Genomic DNA, 21280 nt, shown 5'->3' with positions numbered 1-21280 from the left:
GTGCCAGCAATATATGTCAGCTGTGACCTTTCGACGTTCAGGACTTTGGCTGTGCACGAGGCCCGCGACGACCATTTCTTTTGCGCGCTGGCCAGCACCAGCGGCTTGAGCGCGTCGAGGCGCACGGAGTAGAACTTGGCAAACTGCTGTATGTACGAGCGATGGCCGATCCGGAACGCGCCCGAGTGCTCCGGCGGCGTGCCTGTCGTCGCCCTCTACGCGGTTAAACACCCTCTGCGCGGTACTGTCAGCCAGCATTTCAAAGTGAGAGGAAAAATATGTGTAAAATGTGTATTTTGGAGGAGTTGAAAAAACGCAAAGTCTGCTTGCGCGCATTCTGTTTGAACGCGAGCATTTTGCCAGCCATCGCGTTGGTTTGATCTGATCCTCAAAGCAGCGTGTCCAGCCCGGCAATGTCAAAATCAGCCAAAAGTCTGCTTGATTTTCGGCGCCAGCTCCTTCAGCTCCGCGCTCCCGCTCACTGCGCCCTTGCCCTTTGCGGTCCCGGTCAGAGCAGCCAAGAACATGACTGCCTGCTCGACCACCGCGCCCGACTCGCCGCTCGCAACCATCGGCTGGATCGCCTTGGCTGTGGCCGGAAACAAAGCCGAGCTCGACGATAGCGTCGGCCAGCGTGCTGCCAGGCCGCAGCTCCTGCGGCGTCTCCTCATCCAGAGCCTCGTCGATCAGCGCGCGCAGCAAGAAGAACGTCTTCTGGCCAAGCACCGTGGCCGCACTCTCGATCGCCTGCAGCAGCACCAGCAGCCCGCCCTGGCTGATGAACTCTGTCAGCCCAGCCACATTCGCCCGGACATACGACGACATGCAGTACAGTGCCTTTGCGCGCACCTCGCCCACCGTGTCCTCCCGCAGCACCTCCAGCACCGCCTTCAGGCAGCTGTTGGAGCCAAACGACTTTTGCGCCTTCGGGTTGTGCTGGACGGCCGTGCCCATCACCCACAGCACGCCGGTGCGCACCGACGGCTCGGGGTCGTCGAGCAGCTTGACCAGCCGCGGCCACAGCGCCAGGGGCTGCAGGTTGGCGGCATTGTCGATGTTCTCAATGAGCATCTCGAGGTTGTCCAGCGCGATCTCGCGGTCGTCGACCGACTGCGTCGTGTCCTCGGCTGCGTCCACACACTCGGTCATCTGCACCGACGGCCGGCTTGCCCAGGATCGCATCGAGGATCTCGGGATCGATCTTCTTTGGCTCTGGCCGCGTGCCGTTGTCCGGCGCGTCCTCGTTCATTGTGGCTCCATTCAGAATCGCCCACTTGAGTAGTGCGTCCATTTTCGCTGAAATGCTATCTGTGGTATATGAGAAAACTGCGTGTGGAGAGAAGAAAAAGGTGAGTGAGGATAATTTTCTGCCAGCCTAGATTGGTAAGCGTGACCGCCGCCTTCCACTGACGACACCAGGCTCTGTCTGCTGCTTGCACGTTTGCCTCGTTTTTACTCCATTCCTGCCAGCGCCTTCTAGAGCAATCCAATTCGCTTCCATTATAATGACTAAGCCTGATACAGCTGCAGGCGAAGAGCCAACGGCAGAGGCGAAGCCCAACACCGTCGAGACTCCGAAAGCCGACACCGGTCAGACCGCCGAGCTAAAATGACAACCAGGAGACCGCACAGCCAGCCGGCGACCAGCCCACAGAGCCAATTGCCGTGCCCGACGCTTCGCCATCTGCAAATGAGCCAGAGAATTCGACACCAGCCGAGACCTTGGCAGAGGCGCTGCCTCCGCCGCCAGTAGTACAGCGGGTCTCCTCAACCTCCAAAGTGCACGATGCAATCCAAGACATCATCAACCAGTTCGACCCGCTGAAGATAAGCGCCTCGCAGTCAACGCAGGCGGCCGAGGCAGCCGCGTCGGAGCAGACGGCAGAGCTGCGTGCGCAGTTTCAACCGGAGACCGACGGGTTCAACTACAACACGTTCTTGCAGCAGCTGCGCAACCCCGAGGCCAAGCCGGTGGCACGCACAGTCAAGAACTTTTTGACAGAGTTTGCGCGGCGGCCGCTGACGCTTGGCGAGCAGGTCAGGTTTATCCACGACTTTCTGGACTTCATCTCGGGCAAGATGCGCGAGTGCAGCGTGTGGATGTATGCGGGCGAGCGCGAGTTTGAGAATGCAAGGGAGGGCATGGAGAAGCTGGTGATGAATCGGCTGTACCCGGTGTGCTTTTCGCCGACGGCCTCGGACGACGCGGACAAGGACCGGGTGCTGAGGGAGAAGGTGAGCCTGTTCCGGTGGATCAAGGAGGAGCACCTGGACATACCAAAGAGCCCGCAGAACACGGCCTTCCTGCAGTTCGCAAAGACCGAGCTGCTGAAGATGAACAACTTCAAGTCGCCGCGCGACAAGGTCATCTGCGTCCTAAACTGCTGCACGGTGATCTACGGTCTGCTGAAGCACATGAAGGGCAACGACGTGGGCGCCGACAAATTCCTGCCGCTGCTCATCTACGTCGTGATTACAGCAGCGCCGCCCAAGCTGGTGTCCAACATCCAGTACATCATGCGGTTCCGGTCGGCCGAGAAAATGCAGTCCGAGGCCGGCTACTATGTGACAAACCTGCAGGGCGCCGTGGCCTTCATTGAAAGCATGGATGCCTCCTGCCTGTCCATCACACAGGACGAGTTCGACAAGAACATCGAGATGACCATCTGGGAGATCGAGACCGAGAAGCGCGGCAAGGAGCGCACCGCCCAGCAGAAGCGCCAGGAGGCCCAGCGCAGGCCCGTGCCGGATCTCAGCGCCGAGCGCGCCCAGTGGTTGATCGACAAGGGCAGCGGCATTGCCAAGACCACCCTTGAGAAAACGAACAACTTTGTCGGCCGCCTCATCTCCGAGCTGTCGACGCCCAATGCCTCGGAGACCGGCGCCACATCGCCCAGCCGCCGCGATAGCAGCGCAAGCACCCAGTACCCGGGCGAGTCCTCACGTCAGCCGAGGCACCAGCGCGAGTACTCGCATAGCCAGCAGGACACGGCCAATGTGCAGGAGCTGATCATGGGCACGTCTGAATGGACCGCGACGCTGGCGCTGGTGCGCGACATGTTCCCGAATATTGACTCGGAGGTCGTTGAGATTGTGTTTGAGAGCAACCAGGGATTTGTACCAAAGACCATTGAGCAGCTGCTGGATATGTCGATGGGCAACGAGGCCCGCGATGTTGTCGCCAATGAAGAGGTGTTGGATGAGCTGGAGAGCCCTGTGCACAGCATGTCGCAACGGACACATGTCGTGCCACCACCGACAGCAGCAGCGCCGCAGGAGGACGGAGACGACGCAGTTGATGAGGTCGAGCGGTGGAAGGACCGGTGGGCCGATGGGTCGTCGGATGAGGAGGAGGAAGATGAGGTTGAGGAGGATCTACTCAAGGAGGAAGAGGATGACGATGAGATTACAGCGCCACCAGATCTGGGCCAGACATCGGTTCCTGACACCACCATTCCTGATACCTCTGGCGACGAAGAGCTGGCACGCAGGCTACAGCAGGAGTTTGAGCAGCAGATGCGCGACGAGTCGTCAGCACCCCAATAGCCATTTCCAACTTGCCAAGAAACACCATCATATGTTTTGAGTGCACTATTTTTTGCCAGGCTGCTTGATGTGGCTTCAATACAGGGTGATGCATAAATGCGCTTGAATCCACACCATGTCTCCGTTTCCGGCACAGCACAGCGATTGATATGCCGCTGGCGGTTGTTGTCGTTGCGGGCAGCAGGGAGCGCCGCTCGGCTGTGGCGTACTGGTCTGCAGAACAGCACGTTTATGCCCGGTCCATTGCCAGGCAGTGGCGCCTGGACTCCTCTATTGAAAAACCAAAATAACCAAATAGCAGAATGCATGGCGCGCATTGCGTAGTGAACCGGAATCCAAACAGACACCCTGCCGATGTCTGTAGCCCGCCTTGGTTGCATATAAATGATAGCCCCCCTGCCTGGTCGCGAATGGGCAAAACTCCGACACACCATAGACATTCCTTTGCAAGCACATTTTTTCGCCATGCAACCACACATGGAACCCCCACTCGACATCGACACACTGCTGGAGCTGGAGGAAGTTGGCGACGGGTCGTTCAAGAGCAGACAGCTGTGGAATCCGCCGCACGCGCCCTCTGTGTTTGGCGGCCAGCTGATGGGCCAGGCCCTGGCGGCCGCATTCCGCACCACAGGCGCCGACTGGGTCGCACACTCCCTGCACACGCAGTTCCTGCGGCGCGTAACCGTCTCCGCACCAGTGCATTTCACAGTAGCCACGCTGGGCCAAGGGCGAAACTACTGCTCGCGTGTAATCACCAGCCACCAGAACAGCAAGCCTGTCATGCATATGATTTGCAATTTCGTAACCCACGGCAGTAACGTTGCCAGCAAGCACGCCTACCAAAAGGAAATGCCTGGCTTTGTGCCGCCCGAGGCAGGGGCGCCTGGCACGCTGCCGGTGGCCGGTGGCAACCCTGCATCCGAAAACCACTATGTGCTGGATCCGCAGGGCTACCCGGGCGGGTTTCCGGCGGAGATCTGGGTCAAGGAGGTCGACGAGGACATAGCTGTGCCTGCGCCTGCCAAGCAGCACCTGTGGCTGCGGTGCCCGGACAACAGGTTGCGGTCGCAGCAGATGCAGCAGTGCATTCTGGTCATGTATTCGGATCTGCTCTTCACTCGGGTCACATTACGGCCATTTGGCGTGCGCGTTGCCCCGGCGCCAGACACATTGCGCAGACTGGTCTCGATCGGGCACCATGTGTGGTTCCATAAGCCGGCGGACCCGGGCGACTTTCTGCTGTACAAGACCGAGTGCCCGCAGCTCAGTCATGGGCGCGGTATAGTGGTCGGCGAGATGTTCTCAAGGGACGGGTCCTTTGTTGCCAGCACAGCCCAGGAGGCACGCGTCGAAGTTGACCCGATTGTTGATCTGCTGCCTGCATCCAAACTCTAACCTTACAGTGCTTTTCCACCAAATACAGGCGCTCAGAACCTGCCTGCCCCGCGCACGTAGGGGAGGAGCCCGCTCGACTGGGAGCGCGACGAAGATGGCACAATATCATGGCGCCGGTCAGGTCCTCGAATCACCGCATGTTTCTTTTCCTTGGGGATGTGGGACATGCACCTCCAGCTGCACTATACTGAGCGAGAGTGCCGGCGCTGAGAAATAGGAATGCAAATCGTGACCAACACTATATCGCTGGCGTCCGCTGGGCGCACGCTTGGGATACTGCGCACTACACTTGGAGCCCTCCCCCTCCCCAGAGCGGACTGGCCTGGACGGAGCAGAGAAAAAAGCAGAAAAACAACGGCACGCCTCGCACCCTATCCCCCGCTGACTCGCAAAACCCACATAAAGACCGGGAGCAAGCAAAGGGAGGCGAGCGGCCCGAGCAGTTCTCTTCTCTTCTTCAGCACGAAAACATTTTTTGACTATTCGCACACTTTTTCTGCTAGCCGCTTCCTTTAACCGCGATATTGCAGGATAGACGACCTCTGCGACATTTATTTGCATCAGCTACACCCCCGCATACGCTACAAGGACAATTAGACGGCCGCTATATTACCTGTACAACGTGACGACCACGACCCGCTGCAACAACCCACATACACAAACCCACCATGTCGATGTTCAGCAGCTTTGACAAGGACCTGAAGAAGGCCGACGGATGCCTGCACAAGGCAGCAGACATGTTCTTCCACCCGCTGGGCGAGGACATCTTCCACAAATGGGACACGAACCACCCGGCGTTCCCGGGCCCCAAGCTGACCAAGGTGCGCGTGGAGTGCAAGGGCAAGGAGGAGAAGAAGGTGGAGTGCAAGAAGGAGGAGAAGAAGGAGGAGGTCAAGGTCACGGTGAAGGTCGAGGAGAAGAAGGAGGAGAAGAAGGTCGAGGTCAAGAAGGTGGAGTGCAAGGGGTCGCACGGCCACAGCTGCCACTCGTCATGCCACTCGTCATGCCACTCGTGCTGCTGCCACCACCACCACGACTGCCACTGCTGCAAGCCGGCGCCGCCCCCGCCCAAGCCGGCGCCCAAGCCGGAACCGACCACCTGGCGCATCTACCCGTGCTACAAGGTCATCGACAAGTACGCGATCGTCGAGTCCGAGTGGTGCCCGACCATGAAGGACTACACGGCCGACAAGATCTGGCAGCTGCACGCCTACCTGCCTGGCGCCGACAAGTCCAAGGTCTTTGTCGATGTGGTCGAGGGCAAGATCGTTGTCCATGGCGAGGGCGTCTTCCACTCGCACTGCGGGATGTGGCCGGAGCACGTCGAGCACTCGTGCTCGTGCACTCGCGGCGAGCACGTGTCGTTCTGCAAGGGCTTTGCTGTGCCGCCCAAGACGAAGCTGAAGGAGGCCCGCGTCGAGTTCGAGGCCGAGGTGCTGGTCATCCGGATTCCGCGCGCCTAAGATGCGTCTCGCGCTGTGTTTTACAAAATATCCCTATTAGCAATGTTTCCAATAGCCTTCTTTTCCATTACTCCAGCTGCTACAAGAATCTGAAGAAAAATCACCATTCTGCTGATTGCCTTTGCTTAATTAGCGCTGGCCTTTTTGGGCGGGAGCGCATGGTCCCTGTCACACAAGCGTGGATAAGGCACGCTGTGACTGTTCGCCAGAGGACAGGATTGACGGTGCAGCACATGACCGCAAACCGCCATTGTCGCCTGCTGTCTCGGCGATTGAGCGAGGTTTCGTGGCAATGTCAGGGGAAGGGGCAGGCTACCCTATGTCGCTGCATTGACAGGAGTTGGTTCCAAAAGATAAGGCGCAATCCCTCTGCAGTATTTTTCCCACCGGCTCCCACCGAATCCCAGACAATGGCGCGTGGTATAAATACCCTCGGCTTCTCTCTCCCAAGAGCGCTCTGATTTCTCCCGACAACAAACAAGCGCCTCACTTTATTACTCTTCAAGTCCAGTTTTTCAGTCTATCAGCACGTAATGAATCGATACACTCTTGTGAGGACTGCGCTAGCATCCAGCCGACGCCCAGCCGTATCGGCTATTCGGAGCCCCGCTGCTGCAGTGCCATCTGGCGCTCGTCAGCTCTCAGCCGTCCGCAATGCCCGTGCTGCAACGCCGTGTGGTCTGGCTACTGCCAAGATACAGCCGTCTGTATTCAACTCAAGGCACTTTACAACAAGCCGGTCAGCCTCGCAGACCGTGTACAAGCAGGAGGAGATCCGGCAGTACTCGCTGACCCACCCCGAGGAGTTCTGGATGGAAGCAGCCAAGGAAATCGACTGGATTGAGCAGCCGACAAGGGCGATGGTGACTCCAGACCCAGCCAAGCCGCACAAGGTGTCGTGGTTCCCCGATGGCAAACTCAACGTGTGCTACAATGCGCTGGACCGCCACGTGCAGTCCGGCCGCGCTGACCAGACTGCGCTCATCTACGACTCGCCGGTCACCGGCTCGGTGCGCAAGTACACGTACGGGCAGCTGCTGGAGCGCGTCAAGCAGGCGGCAACCATGCTTCGGCGCAGCGGAGTCAGCAAGGGCGATCGTGTGTTGATTTACATGGGCGCGGTGCCTGAGGCAATCGTCGCCATGCTGGCATGCGCCCGCCTGGGCGCCATTCATTCAGTGGTGTTCGGTGGGTTTGCGTCAAACGAGCTGGCCAAGCGCATCGAGGACTGCCAGCCAAAGGTCATTCTGGCCAGCTCCTGTGGCGTCGAGAACAAGGACAAGATTGTGCCGTACAAGCCACTGCTGGATGGCGCTTTGGAGGTCTGCAGGTCGAGGCCGGCAAAGGTTGTTGTGCTGCAGCGCCCACAGCTGGTGGTGCCTCTCAACGAGGGTGAGGTGTCGTGGGCAGAGGCGGTCGACGCAATTGAAGACAACGAGCTGTACCATGGATTCGAGACTGTGAGCTCGGACGATCCTTTGTATATTCTGTACACCAGCGGGACCACCGGCCAGCCCAAGGGTGTAGTGCGTCCCAGCGGCAGCCATGCTGTTGTTCTGAAGTACACGATGGAGCGCATGTATGCGTGCGCACCTGGCAAGGTATACTGGTCTGCCAGTGATCTGGGCTGGATCCTGGGCCACTCCTATATCTGCTACGGCCCGCTGATCAACGGAAGCACAACCGTTCTATTCGAAGGCAAGCCTGTCGGCACACCCGATCCCAGCGCTTTCTACCGCGTACTCGACCAGCACAAGGTCAACACATTCTTCACAGCGCCTACGGCCATGATGATCCTGCGCCGCGAAGACCCGCACGCAGAATATCGCAAAAAATATAACCTGTCGCACGTTAAGGCGATGTTCCTTGCTGGCGAACGGTGCCTGCCAGAGATCCACCGCTGGTGGGTCAGGCATGTCACTGGTGTTGACGACACTGGCAAGGTGGTTCACGAAATCGTGGGTCCTGTAAACAACGTGGCTTCGGACAACTGGTGGCAGACAGAGACGGGTTCTCCCCTGGTCGGAATTCAGGTCGGCCTGTCCGAGAACGGCAGTGAGATTCCGCCAATCAAGTACGGTAGCGCAGGCATGCCCGTCCAGGGTGTTGACCTGCGCGTGCTCAGAATCAAGGATGAGTTCGACGAAGACACCGAAATCGACCACAGTCCAGAGGAGGCTACGCGCGGAGAGATTGGTAACATCGTGCTGAAGCTGCCGCTGCCCCCCGGCATCATGAACACGCTATGGAACGACGAGGAGCGCTTTTTCAGCGCCTACTTCAAGCGATTCCCCGGATACTACGACACTGGCGATACCGGCATGATCGACCAGGACGGATACGTGCACATTCTGTCGCGTGCCGATGACATCATCAACGTGGCTGCCCACCGCATCTCCACCAGCTCGCTAGAGGAGGTGATTGTCGAGCACAATGAGGTCGCCGAGACATGCGTGGTTGCGCGCCCGCATTCGATCAAGGGAAGCGTGCCGGTAGTCATTGCCGTGCTCAAGCACCACCGCCTAGACCATACGCTGGACGAGATCAAGAACGACCTGGTCAGGGAGATCCGCCAACGCGTCGGCCCATTCGCATCGCTCTACCCGCACAACGTTATTTTCGTTGAGCGTTTGCCCAAAACCCGTAGTGGCAAGGTCCTGCGCAAGATGATCCGGTCGATGATCAGCAAGCTCGCTATGGATGGCAACTCGCCCGACGTGTGCCCGATTCCGACGCCGGCCACGATTGAGGAGGAGGTAGTCAAGGATGAGCTGTGGAACGCTGTTCGTGGCTGGATCAAGACCAGTCCGCAGGAGTAATTTTTAGCGTGCTATTGGAGAAACGGTACTAATGAGCAAAATGCTATACTTTAGTGGCCACCAGACTTGTCCTTCTTTCCAAAGAAGCTTGATGCCAGACTGGTTGCAGCGCCAATGTTAATGCCACTGGAAGACTTGTTTGAGCTCCCGTGCGAGTCACCGCTCTTTTTCCCCAGAAACCCTGATGCAACCTTGGCAGCAGTGCCGATATCAACACCACCAATCTTGCCGCCAGACGACGAGCCATGGGAGTTGTCACTCTTCTTCCCCAAGAGGCCAGATGCAACCTTGGCAGCAGTACCGATATCCACACCGCCAATCTTGCCGCTGGACGATGAGCCATGGGAGCTACCGCTCTTCTTCCCCAGAAGACCCGATGCAAGGGTGGCAGCGGCAGCGACATCAACACCACCAACCTTTACACCAGACGACTTTTGAGCAGTCTCATGGTTGTTTGATGAGCTATGATCACCATACGGTCCATGCTGTGGCTGCTGCTGCTGCTGCTGCTGGTTATGGCCATATGGGCCGCTGTTTCCATAGGGATCGTTGCAGTTCTGGGGCTGGCCGTATCCACTCTGCTGGGGTTGACCATACCCTCCATGCTGAGGCTGGCCATACCCCCCATGCTGAGGCTGGCCATACCCCCCATGCTGAGGCTGTCCGTATGCATTCTGCTGAGACTGTCCGTATCCGCTCTGCTGAGACTGTCCGTATCCGCTCTGCTGAGGCTGTCCGTATGCATTCTGCTGGGGCTGGCCATATGCATTCTGCTGGGGCTGGCCATATGGGTCATGGCTCGGGTAGCTGTTTGGCCCAGCTTGACCATGCGACGACTGGCTGTAGCCGCCATGCTGGCCCTGGTTGCCGTACGGATCCTGGGGAGGATATCCGCTGCTTCCGTGGCTGTAGTCTTGGTGCTGGGTATTGTTATTCTTGGACTTTTCTTGGCTGTACTGCTTGTAAGCGCCCGAGGCGACGTCCTTCAGCTTGTTGAAATTCATGGTTGCTTGGAGAAGAACTAATGGCGTCCCTAAACTCGAATGGTAATGAAAAAAGGAGACGGGAAGAGAAAGGGAGTGCTTTTTTGTTAGCATTGCCGGCGAACAAAGGCGCTTTCTCCATTTTATATGCACTATCTCAACTATTGTGGACAGCAAGTCTGGGCAACATTCTCCGCAGAGGTTTCTGTGCATATTCTTGTTTCTTCAGGAAAACAGCCATTGACAAGGTATTTTTAGGTTTCTAATCACATCTCTAGGAACAAAATGTGTAAAAATAATTTGTAGGAACGTTCGATAGAATGATATGGCCATTATCCTCGTTGCAGCTCTTGATTTCTGGCATGAAACATATTCAAGGGGGCAGCGTGCAGGCACTCATGATAGCATAATACTCCACCAAGCTGTGCATGCACACCGGCCGCAGTAGAGCATATCCACTGAAATTGGCTGCAAGAAATCAAAAAGGAAACCATCGCTCTTACTGCAAGCCCGCAAGGCGAGCTACGCGGCTCCATGTCGGGGCTACAATTGCTGCAAGAAATCAAGGATATACACTTCAAATTTGTCAGCAACTTCTAGACATCAATAGATTATGTAATTGAACCTGCTTTTCACGTACATTCTTCATCGCTTACTTCATACTTTCAGTAAATATATGCTGAATCACACACTACCTGTGGGCTATGCATGGGTTAATAGCCTATGAGAATAATAAATGGAACGTAGACTAAGTGGCAGATGCTGCAACTTCGAGACGACGAGTAAACTCTTGGTGGTGGTTTGTCCATGCAATCGCTGTGAGGTCAGCACTTGACCACCAGGCTTGATCAAGGGAAGTGTGAGGATCTAGTAGCTGGTATATATGTTTTCCCATATCGGGTAGCTGGGCAGAGTGCCAAGGGAATAGCTTCTGTTTTACACACATCCATCTACTCAGCTATCCCATGTTACTTCCATACCAGTCAACTTGGTAGACAGAGAATATCGCTGAATATTCAGCTGTTTGGCAATATCCATATCCGAGCAACTCCTATCCAGATGGCCGAGCATGGGGCTTGTTAACCTTGGAAATGGGACGAGTGTTTACAAGCGTGTATGTGAGCTAAAATAAAAGTGAAACAAGATTGACTGAAGGAAAAGGGGAGGGTCCGGTCTGTCTGAGGTCTGATTTTATGTGGTTTGGTTGTTGGCATGGTGACGTGGGAGTGGATCGGCACTCCAATGTCAACAGGGCTGATGAGCTCATAACATGTGTGTGGCCGCAAGATAAATAGACCGCTATCCGCCTTGGCTCTTCCACTTGTTCCCTACGAGTATGGCATACATCATGACATCCTCTATGGATACCACCATCAGCATGCAGTATATCTGTCGGATCGATATCGGGTTTCAGCTGCTTGAGGTATGGTAGGTGCTTGGACACTCGAAATAGCTGGTGAGGTGTGAAGTAGATATTTGGCACGTCCAGGATCTCACTATTCCGACTGATGAGACCAATAGGCACAGAAATTGTGCTGGAGTTCCCCGTGCCTACTAGCTTTCAGAACTCTTGCTCCAGGAGCAATAATGAATAGGCACTCTGGCACCTCACGAAAACCCGCACAGCGCTGAATCCTACCACTAACTCCACTGTCTGATATATCCATTCCGAGTTGTTGGAGTCCAGAAAGTCGATTGCTACAGAAAATACCACACTCACGCAGGACCGAGGCCGTTCAAGGGTGTAGCTGCATGTACTGAGCCTCCAGTGAAGGGTCATTCCCTTGAAAGGGCGTCGTTATTGAATTGATACCTGCACACGATCACCAATCTTTTGAAAGCAAGGAGCGGAGTGCCAGGCAGTGGATCAGGCTCAGTTGTATCCACTGGAGTCTCAATGCGATAGTGTAGCCTCAATGGCCATGTGAGGATATGCAATAGGGATACCGTCGTCGCTTGTAGTCAGCATTGCAAGTACTCTTTGAGAGGCGCTTCCGACGCTAAGGTGTTTTTGGGATGGAGCGCTACACCAAATAGTCTCGATCTCGACCTCATGTGAGTATGTGGATACAGATACAAACGACAAGGCGCACAATTTTGACAGAGCTGCAGGTAGAAAGCACTGCATTCTACATTTCTGACCACGTACTGCAGTTGAAGTTGCGCAAGAAGCAAGGCTTGGAGCTATCCTGAGAGCAGCTGGATATATCGCTACAGTGGAATTTGGAAATGGGAAATTCATGACAAGGGCTCACGTTGTCACTATCCTCAGAAAGGGAAAGGTCAATCAGCGCTGCAGTGGCCGACAGGTATTTCGGTGGGCACATGGGGGGTTCTAGAGGGACTGGGTCCTTTAAGCGATAGTATGCCATAAAGCCGCTCCAGTAAACTGTTAGTGCTATGGCATATGGAGTACTTCCATGATGAACTGCCGTAGAAATCTACCAGTAAATGTCGGCTGTAGCTATTGTTGGTGGAGGCAAAAGGGTTCGGATCACTGCGCCAGGAGGCATTTCCATACAGGTTTTGGTAGGAACTTCTCTCCAATGGCGACACAAGTGAAGTGTCTCGGGTACATGCAAATGTGGAGCATGACCTAATTGTTTCATAGCTTGCCTATCAACCAGAGATCACAAAACACAAAAGTCAACAGTCTCTAGCATGGAGGTGTGCAGGTTTTAGGCAAGCTTTGGGGATGTGAAGGCATGGCAGAAGGTTGGTAAGAAAGCTGGCAGAAAAATAGACAAGTGAATAGTAATGAAGTAGAAAAGAACGCGGTAGGTGCCCTTGCTGCCATTTATTGTGAGCAGAGTTCTGGAGATATGCGAAGTCCACCATTTTCCACGGCTACGATGCCAGCACCAGGCCGGTTGCATAGCGGGCAAGCAACTACTCGCCCATCACCATTGCGAACAGCCTTCAGAAATCAGCAACTGGTGGATGCTGAGTTATCGATATGATTACGGATTTGTAGTGGCTATTGGCTCACTACCTGTGGTATCTGGTAGTAGTATCTGTCGTCAACAAAATGTCATAGATGGTCCGGCTATATCTAAAGTGATGAAAAGCCCAGCAATTTTGTTATCGTTGAACTACTTGTGCGACTATACGGTGCAGAACAAAAAGAAGATGATTTTCATGGCAGATACCCAGGTCGCCTTCATGCCAGTGCAAGTGTCGGTGTAGAAATATCATTGGAGTAATGGCGTACCAATCGACGATTCAGATCCACAGAGCCATGGTCAGCGGGCTGAGTTCCAGTCTCAATACAGGCACCAGAATCATCTATGCACCATTGCACCCTGCAGTGGCGCACAATTGCTGGATTGCACATGCAATTGACAGAATGGCATCCCTTATTAACTGACGATATCCTTGTCTTGTACACGACTTTGCATTTCCCAATTGCACCAATTGCACCAATTGACAGCGTATCGTGACATCAAAAATGACTGGGATTTCCCTTTGTAGTGGCATAAGAACATGTGCTGATATCCGGAATGGCATGCTCCCAGCACTTATTGCGGCAATCGCAGCCCACGCTATTGGGAGTGAATACGAGTGCATGCATGTCCTTTCTACGGTAAGTGTTTTCAAGGACTATACCCAATTTTATAAATGCATATAATTGGCACAATCGGTATTCAGCGAGAATGCATATCTGCTGCTTGGGCGTGGCAGTCATCCATCCACATATATAAAAGGCAAGACGCCCCCGCTAACTCGTCTTCCACCACCATCAACCAGCAACTCCTCAGTACCCAACCAACTTCAACAATGAACGCCTACACTACTATCCTCGCCATCGCTGCTGTCGCTGTCGCTTCGGCCAATGCCCAGGTCTTCTGGATCCACTGATAGGAATCTCCCATGTCTGACACTCTGTTTTGTGGAGTTTGATATCTAGTCTTTGTAATCTGTCGACAAATATATACTGCAGCACTATATCTGTTTTGCACCATGGCAGAACTGAAAACCAATCTACAATATACTTGCGCACTGCTCGTGTGTGGCCACATATAGCCTTCTTTAATACTGCCCAGAATGGCCATGCCAGACGACACCACACTGCTATGAAGACATATGTCCAATCCAGTATGTCCACAGAATAGCATCCAGACTACAACAGTTGAGACAAATAAAACAGACTACCTGCCTCATGGCCATAGTGCCTGCGCTGTGGCACTCTGTTCTACCATGTCTGTGCTCCTCATTAACGGCACTGTTGCTATCTAGACTCCTTATATATCTCGGATACATGCTCGTAGATCACGACTATAATGTAGACGACTGCCGTAGGTGTACACATAGCCTCACACCATGTCTTTGCATTCTTTTTCATTGTGTCAAGCACACAGCACACCTGCTACCCAGTGGCTTCTGCATCCCAGGCAACATGTATTTTTAGCAAATGGATTATTCCAGTTCCCATCGGGATTTCGATCCGGCCTGCTTGAGACTGGTTATGTAATAGTTGTCCCTTTCCCGTATTTGCATCTGCGCCTGTAGTAGGAGAACCAGGAATCAGCACAAAACTGCAAGAGCAAGGTATTTTTAGCACCGCTGGCTTTTCAATCTCCGCTGCTGCTCAGCCCTGCTGCCATGTCTTTGCACTATGCAAAGCCTGTTTTCATCCTGCTGCATGCACTTGTGCCAATGTATTCACCTTGCACCGACTTGGTCAAACTGGGTGATGGACTAATAATAGCGCCGACGGTCTTTTGTGATTTTTCTAAAATTACACCCCAAGCCTTTAGTCAGCAGGCACACATGGCGCCTGTGCATATCATGACCGTGCACTGGTGATGAGCTGGTAACCGGGCACGCATATAAAAGCTAGAGGAATCTTCCAGCGAAAAGCGGAAAGAGCATCAACACTCGGATTCCAACAAAAACATTAGCTTTTACACAGCCGCAAAAACCCTTCAACATACAGCCATGAAGATCTCTTCCATCTCTGCCATTGCCCTCGTCTCCCTCTCCCAGCTTGCGTCCGGGTATGCCATCAAGGGAAACAACATTAACTGCCGCTCTGGCCCTGGCACAAGCTACGGTGTTGTCCGCTCATACAGCAGTGGTGACGACGTCACGCTCTCCTGCCAGACCGAAGGTGAATCAATCAAGGGCGATTCGCTGTGGGACAAAACCCAGGACGGGTGCTATGTCGCCGACTACTATGTCAAAACCGGAACCAGCAGCTACGTCGCTGACAAGTGTGGTGCATCTGGTGGCAACACTGGCAACACTGGCAACACCGGCAGCACCAGCAACACCGGCAGCACTGGCGGCAGCGGGTTCTGCAGGACTCTGAACTCTGCGGCTGTCAGCCTGATCAAAGAGTATGAGAGCTCCAACAAATTCGTGGCAGCTCCCTCGCCTGACCCCATCGGCCTGCCGACTGTCGGCTTTGGCCACCGATGCCAGACCAAGGGCTGCGGTGAGGTCAAGTACGGCTTCCCGCTGAGCCAGTCCACCGCCGACGCCCTGCTCAACGACGACATCCCTGCCTACTCGTCGTGCCTTGCCACGTACCTCAAGAGCTCGATCATGCTCAACGACAACCAGTGGGGTGCACTGACATCGTGGGTGTTCAATGTCGGCTGCTCCAACGCGAAGTCATCGACCCTGATCAGGCGGCTGAATGCCGGCGAGAATCCAGGCACGGTGGCTGCACAGGAGCTGCCCAAGTGGCGCCTGGCTGGTGGAAGAGTGTTTGATGGGCTTGTCCGCCGCCGTAATGCCGAGATCAGCCTGTTCAACACGCCCTCATCAAAGCTGGCTTTCCCCAACTGCCAGTAATCTCGACCCAGCTGGAGGCTCACTCTGTAAAAATTGTACCAAAAGGGCCAGGCGATAGCGCTCTTGCAACATAAAACTGTCAGTATATTCGTAAATACCATCATTTTCTGAACTATTGGGCATTCCTCTGGATATGAATGGAGCAGAGCACAGAATTTTCGGTCGCAGCGCAGATGAGACCTGTGTATATTGTTCCAAGAACCAAGTATGGACATCTGCCGCCAAATTGTGCCGGATGGGAGGAGTGGGTGGCAAGGAGAAGGCGATGCACTCAACAAGTTTGCACATGCCATGCAGTACAAACTCGTCGATATGTATACGACCTGCGCAAGAAAAGACACGGTTGAGCACGTCTTTGAGTGCTTGCTACTCAAATGTGAAGCCATGTAATGCACCTTTACAGCACCTTTGCTCGAATGCCCTTGCCACTTCATCGTCAAGAAAGGTCATCTAATTATATGGTAAGAAATCCTTGACTGCCTTGTTGGCTTATACGCTGCCGTGGTCCTATCGCAGCACAGCTTCTTTTCGTAGCGTTCCGCGTCATTTCTGGCCATCTTCACATATACAGCCTTCTCTGTCTTGGCTAGATTTGTCCACATGATGCCCAGAAGATCGCCGACATTGACAAAGCTGGCTTCAGGACTTTCCTTGCGCACACGCTTCTAGTTTGCTTGTGAAAACAGCATGCAGGGTGTCTTGGCGCGCTTGAGGAACTGTGGTGCCATTGACCTTTGATCTTGACCATCTTCCACAGCATGTACTGGATCACCTGTATTCTTATTAGCGTCGTCTGAAGTGAACATATTTTGGATTAGTTGTCTGAAAGATTGAGTCCATGGTGTTAACTTGGGGAATGAGTGGTTATCGAATATATGGAACAAAATAACTTCTCCAAAAATTGACTGAGGGGAAGAAGGAAGGCTGATCGTCTGTCTGGGCCTTTGTACGTATGCGTTTCGGCCTTGTCTATGGTGGCGCAGGGGGACTCCGGACCCCGAATGTCAACACATGGAAATCTTTATCTTTATCTTTACCTATATGTAAGATTTTATAGTCCAAAAAGTGTCCGACCGTCCGCTAGAAATTATTTAATTGGTTAAAAAAAACTCTTAAGCTTCAACATGGGTTTGAGTGACTTACTCTATAAACTCCTTTTTGATCTTGTGCGGCATCTGACCTCATCGGTGAAACCAGGGTGACAAGTTGTTATTGTAGTGGTCATAGGTCTCCACTAGAAATCTCCATTGGTTCAGCGCAAGAGCTGCTCTCATTGTCGGTCGGCCTGATAACCTCCATGGCGTCATCATGGTGGTCATCACCAGCTGCGCAACACTCTTAGGATATTTATTTATGAGCATCTATTGAATATGGCCATATAGCTCTTCTAGCGGCCATGCAATATTTGTGGGTTTATTTTATAAATTAATTTGGCTTATGAACATGCGTAAGCAGTAGTATTTGGGCCACAATGGATCCAGTCTGTATAGACTGATTCAAAAGACTGTATCAGTGCCAAGAGCCTCAAGAACCATGCAAGCCAGATCATTATTAATAAAAAGTTCTTAATGCTATGCATACGCAATAAAGCAAAACTGAACAGCATCATTTCTCTTCTTACTTTGCCTACCAAATTTCTCAAATGAATATTACCCGCAGCACTACTGTCATAAAGACATCACTTGGTGGTATTGGCTTCCGTGATTCTATGTTGCCCCGCCTAGAACGATTTGTATACAGCGTCAATATCATCAAAGAGCATACATACATGCTTGCACGATGGATACTACTCTATCAGCTAGCTGACGATGATGCCTTTGACCCAGCAACATTTGTGAAAAAGGGATTCTTTCGTTCCATTTATTTATTCATTTATCGCAACCTGAAGGCGAAGACTGTCATATCTGCCGAGGATTTCGTCAACCGGAAGGACAAGTCAGAACTGTCGAGCGCAGATTTCGGTGATGTAGTTAGATACCATACTTATGATTATCTATTGCATAATGGCGATATCGAGCTACATGGCGTACGCGAAATGAATCAAGTAGCAACATACGTGGATACTGAGCTGATGACAGCATACAAGAACAACATTGTGTTGCACTATGGCACTTGCCTACAGCGGATTCTGGCCAAATTGATTGATATTCGCAGCCGCAAAAACACACTGCACAGTACAATGGGCAATGTGTCTAAGGCTGAGTTCAATAATGCATGTCAAGTGTATATTTATACGCCTGCACAGAAGCTCCGCCAGGCAATTGCCTCTAGGCACCCTGATCTCAGTGTGCTCACCCCACCGATGCTTGCAATCTACAGCAAGCTGGCACCAGTCCTTAATGCCTATGATGCCAAGTACAGATTCGCCAAAGACAGCCGATACTATGATGCCAAGGCAAATCCACTTAAGCATCTGCATGCATACATTCGTCTATGCCAGCTTATCGAGAATGAGCAGCTTGGCAAGTCTCCTCCCCAATGCTTGCCTCTGCAGACATCATGGATCCCAGGCCATGTGCGTTTGGACAAGCAAATAATCAAGCAGGTGTTTGTTTCGAAAACACGTGAGGAGGCTACCAAGATCAACGCAGCAAAGAGGGCAGCAACAGAGGCAAGGAAAGCAGCAGAAAGGGGTGAAAAATTGGCCAAGAAGGCTGCACGCGAAGCAGCGAAGATGCCATCAGATGCAACAGAGGCCACTGCAGCAACTGCAGGAGGCGATGCTGCGGGAGGCGATGCTGCAGGAGGCAATTCTGCGGGAGGCAATTCTGTGGGAGGCGATGCTACAGGCAATGCTGTGGGAGGCGATGCTGTGGGAGGCAGTACTATAGCTGACTGTCACTATATCCACCAGATCCCACAGCCAGAGCTGCAGAATCTGAAAGGCCGCTGTGTATTTATCGATCCAGGTCGGGGCGATTTGCTATACATGATGCACGAAAATAGCAGCAATGGGAAAGAGGGTGAAAAAATGCTCTACCGCTACACACGGCAGCAGCGCAATAAGGAGCTCAAGCTGCGCCACTATGACAGGATTCGTCGGGATACAAAGGATCAAGTCCCAGAAGATGCTGTCCGCAGAGCAGAGGCAGAGCTTTCCAAGCACTGCTGCCGGACCCTTAGCCCAGCAAAATTCCATGCCTACGTTGCTGCCCGTGCATCTGTGCGGTGTATCCTAGCACCATTTTATGCCAGCACGATGACAGCGCGAAGGTTACCAGAGCAGCAGCCCACTAAGTCAAACAAGCAGCACCAAAGGCGCTGGAAGGCCCATCCAGGTGTCAGTACCAGTCCCAAGGTGTACCCGCTTCACCGCAAGCTGCACCTTGATTCATTCATGAACCAGGCCCGTGCAGACCACAGGCTTGCCGCAAAACTCCGGAGCAAGTTCGGTCCAGATCCAGTGCTAATCATGGGCAATTGGAGTGCGCCAATGGCCCGACACCATGCGCCGATTCGTGGCAAGGGGTGGCGCGACAAGTTCAAGCACCATGGCTTTGAAGTCTATCTGATCGACGAATTCCGGACATCGTCGATGTGCCCGTTCTGCTGCGAAAAGTCGCTGCAGACATTCCGGCATGTTCCCAACCCGCGGCCCTACCAGAGATCGAAGAACCCAATTGTGAAGTGCCATGGCCTTCTCCGCTGTACAAGCGAGTCATGTAAGCGGGCCATGGCACAATACAGGCCGGGCCTATTCATCTCGGCTCTTGAACCGCGATCTCGCAGCAGTTCTAAACTTCAGACTCGTTTTCCAGTCATTCTGTGATTCAGGCGGTATTCCTGAACGGTTCCATCGCTTTACGGCCATTGTTGCCGATGCTTCTGGCACCACCCCTGCAACAAAAGAGGTCGCGCAAGAGGCGTGCAGCAGCGAGCCAGCGCTGAAGCGCCTGCGCTGAGGCAGGCCATCAAGACAGGAGATGTCCATGATCGACATTGCACCAACAACCATCCGACACGTTCAAATGACCGGTTCGCCGTGATGCTCTTATCGACGTGTCAACCCATGCTGACTAGCAGCTGAGCTCGCATCGCGAGCAGAGTATTTCTAGTAGGAAATAGCATGGAAAACAGATTGAAAAAGTGAAAAGAAATCGAAGCATTCACTGATGATGTGGCCAGGCAACACTATAAGCTTGCTGCTGCGCACTTTCAGGTAGAGGACACCTGGCAAACAGCCACTGGTCTTTGTTAGATGCTAGCCGATCATGTAGGCGGTTTAGTTTGTGAACAAAGAGGAAATGGTCTGCAGGAGTGGTTGGGCTGAGGCCGTATTATAGCGATTGCTTGCAATAGGTTGAAGTATATTTGATTCAGTAGAAACTTTGCCGAAATGGTCGAATATAAAGGGTGTTTGGTTCGGCTCTCCGCCCATCCGCTCGACTTGGGGCGAAGCTACTCGGCGCCAACGCCTCCTTGCCCCATTTCATGGCAGCTGGATGTGGGATAATCACCTTTCCCTGCTGATATGGCGATTCATGTTGTGTCTGCTCGGTTCCTTGATGCAGGACAGTGACGTAAGCAGATGCAGGTGCGGAGAGCTGTATCTGTCACAGGCAGGGGCACTTGTCGTCAAGGGTGGATAAGGAGCCGTGCAGGCATATTGCGACATGGTGTACTCGCTGCATGCCCACGCCAGTGAGATGCCTCACGACCATGTTGCCATGTGCTCCGCTGCCTTGGCTGTTTTCATCTACTGGAAACAATGCATCTTTTTGGAAGCTCACCGATGGCCAGCAACGAGTCCGCAAAGAGAAATAAAAAAAATGAAAGAGAATAACGATAGTATGTACGTTTGTGCGGCAAGTGGAATGAAGAAAGTAGAAGCGCGCTTTTGATTCCTGTATCACCTTAGCTGACCCTCCATCGGCGGAACAGTATTAGCAGCGGCCGGGGGGGACTTTGAGGTGGAGGACAGATGGTGCACATCGTCCGAGTTGTTGCTCGTGCTCGCATCGTCCTTCAGCCGCAAGCTCTCGACATTCTCGACCACTCCTTGCCGATGGTCATCAGACAATGACCGTGCGCAGTCACCGGGCTAATCGGCGTCGACGTAGTATTGCAGAACTGCGGCTGCGTAGGTGTCCTGCTGGCAGCTCGGCATCAGTATCGGATGAATCAGATGACGAGAGGCTCTCGCGCCGCGATTCGTCAGCCTTCTTGGTGGTGACATCCGAGGGCGTCGATTCACTCTTGGCTGGCATCTCGACCGAGGCCGGCTCCGCAACCAAGACCGCGTGCTCCTTGGTGCGGATATTGGTGATGTCCA

General features: G+C 53.5%; 10 protein-coding genes across 10 annotated transcripts; 6 read left to right on the top strand and 4 right to left on the bottom strand.

Annotated features, from left to right (window-relative positions):
• Positions 1-35: 35 nt before the first annotated feature.
• DL89DRAFT_298299 (uncharacterized protein) lies at positions 36-258 on the bottom strand (the record flags this gene model as incomplete). The annotated part of the gene is made up of 2 exons (XM_040890786.1): positions 36-188; positions 220-258. Coding segments are annotated over 2 exons (192 nt in total), but the record flags the coding sequence as incomplete, so codon positions are not given.
• A 16-nt stretch (positions 259-274) lies between these two features.
• DL89DRAFT_273237 (uncharacterized protein) lies at positions 275-1343 on the bottom strand. Its single transcript, XM_040889050.1, is given in 3 exon segments — positions 275-584; positions 604-1140; positions 1160-1343. The coding sequence occupies 3 exon segments, from the start codon at positions 1247-1249 to the stop codon at positions 423-425; spliced, it is 789 nt and encodes a 262-aa protein (XP_040738994.1). The 5' UTR covers positions 1250-1343; the 3' UTR covers positions 275-422.
• Positions 1344-1505: 162 nt separating this feature from the next.
• Positions 1506-3546, top strand: DL89DRAFT_298297 (uncharacterized protein; the record flags this gene model as incomplete). Its single annotated transcript, XM_040890785.1, has 2 exons — positions 1506-1590; positions 1637-3546. The coding sequence occupies 2 exons, from the start codon at positions 1506-1508 to the stop codon at positions 3544-3546; spliced, it is 1995 nt and encodes a 664-aa protein (XP_040738993.1).
• A 477-nt stretch (positions 3547-4023) lies between these two features.
• DL89DRAFT_298296 (Thioesterase/thiol ester dehydrase-isomerase) lies at positions 4024-4944 on the top strand (the record flags this gene model as incomplete). Its single annotated transcript, XM_040890784.1, has 1 exon — positions 4024-4944. One exon carries the CDS (start codon positions 4024-4026, stop codon positions 4942-4944), a length of 921 nt encoding a protein of 306 aa, XP_040738992.1.
• Positions 4945-5612: 668 nt separating this feature from the next.
• DL89DRAFT_263321 (uncharacterized protein) lies at positions 5613-6407 on the top strand (the record flags this gene model as incomplete). The annotated part of the gene is made up of 1 exon (XM_040885889.1): positions 5613-6407. The coding sequence occupies one exon, from the start codon at positions 5613-5615 to the stop codon at positions 6405-6407; it is 795 nt and encodes a 264-aa protein (XP_040738991.1).
• A 469-nt stretch (positions 6408-6876) lies between these two features.
• DL89DRAFT_273235 (acetyl-CoA synthetase-like protein) lies at positions 6877-9290 on the top strand. Its single transcript, XM_040889049.1, has one exon. It carries the CDS (start codon positions 6941-6943, stop codon positions 9224-9226), a length of 2286 nt encoding a protein of 761 aa, XP_040738990.1. The 5' UTR covers positions 6877-6940; the 3' UTR covers positions 9227-9290.
• Positions 9254-10311, bottom strand: DL89DRAFT_273234 (uncharacterized protein). The gene has a single exon (XM_040889048.1). It carries the CDS (start codon positions 10228-10230, stop codon positions 9277-9279), a length of 954 nt encoding a protein of 317 aa, XP_040738989.1. The 5' UTR covers positions 10231-10311; the 3' UTR covers positions 9254-9276.
• Positions 10312-13645: 3334 nt separating this feature from the next.
• DL89DRAFT_273232 (uncharacterized protein) lies at positions 13646-14318 on the top strand. The gene has a single exon (XM_040889047.1). The coding sequence runs from the start codon at positions 13828-13830 to the stop codon at positions 14065-14067; it is 240 nt and encodes a 79-aa protein (XP_040738988.1). The 5' UTR covers positions 13646-13827; the 3' UTR covers positions 14068-14318.
• Positions 14319-14919: 601 nt separating this feature from the next.
• On the top strand, positions 14920-16102 carry DL89DRAFT_76484 (family 24 glycoside hydrolase). Its single transcript, XM_040892059.1, has one exon. It carries the CDS (start codon positions 15148-15150, stop codon positions 16006-16008), a length of 861 nt encoding a protein of 286 aa, XP_040738987.1. The 5' UTR covers positions 14920-15147; the 3' UTR covers positions 16009-16102.
• A 352-nt stretch (positions 16103-16454) lies between these two features.
• DL89DRAFT_230818 (uncharacterized protein) lies at positions 16455-16670 on the bottom strand (the record flags this gene model as incomplete). Its single annotated transcript, XM_040884906.1, has 1 exon — positions 16455-16670. A coding segment is annotated over one exon (216 nt), but the record flags the coding sequence as incomplete, so codon positions are not given.
• Positions 16671-21280: the final 4610 nt, after the last annotated feature.

The sequence above is a fragment of the Linderina pennispora genome, assembly GCF_002104995.1.
Source record: "Linderina pennispora strain ATCC 12442 chromosome Unknown DL89scaffold_181, whole genome shotgun sequence".
Classification (NCBI taxonomy): Eukaryota; Fungi; Kickxellomycota; class Kickxellomycetes; order Kickxellales; family Kickxellaceae; genus Linderina; species Linderina pennispora.
This window is presented reverse-complemented; position numbering and strand designations above follow the sequence as displayed.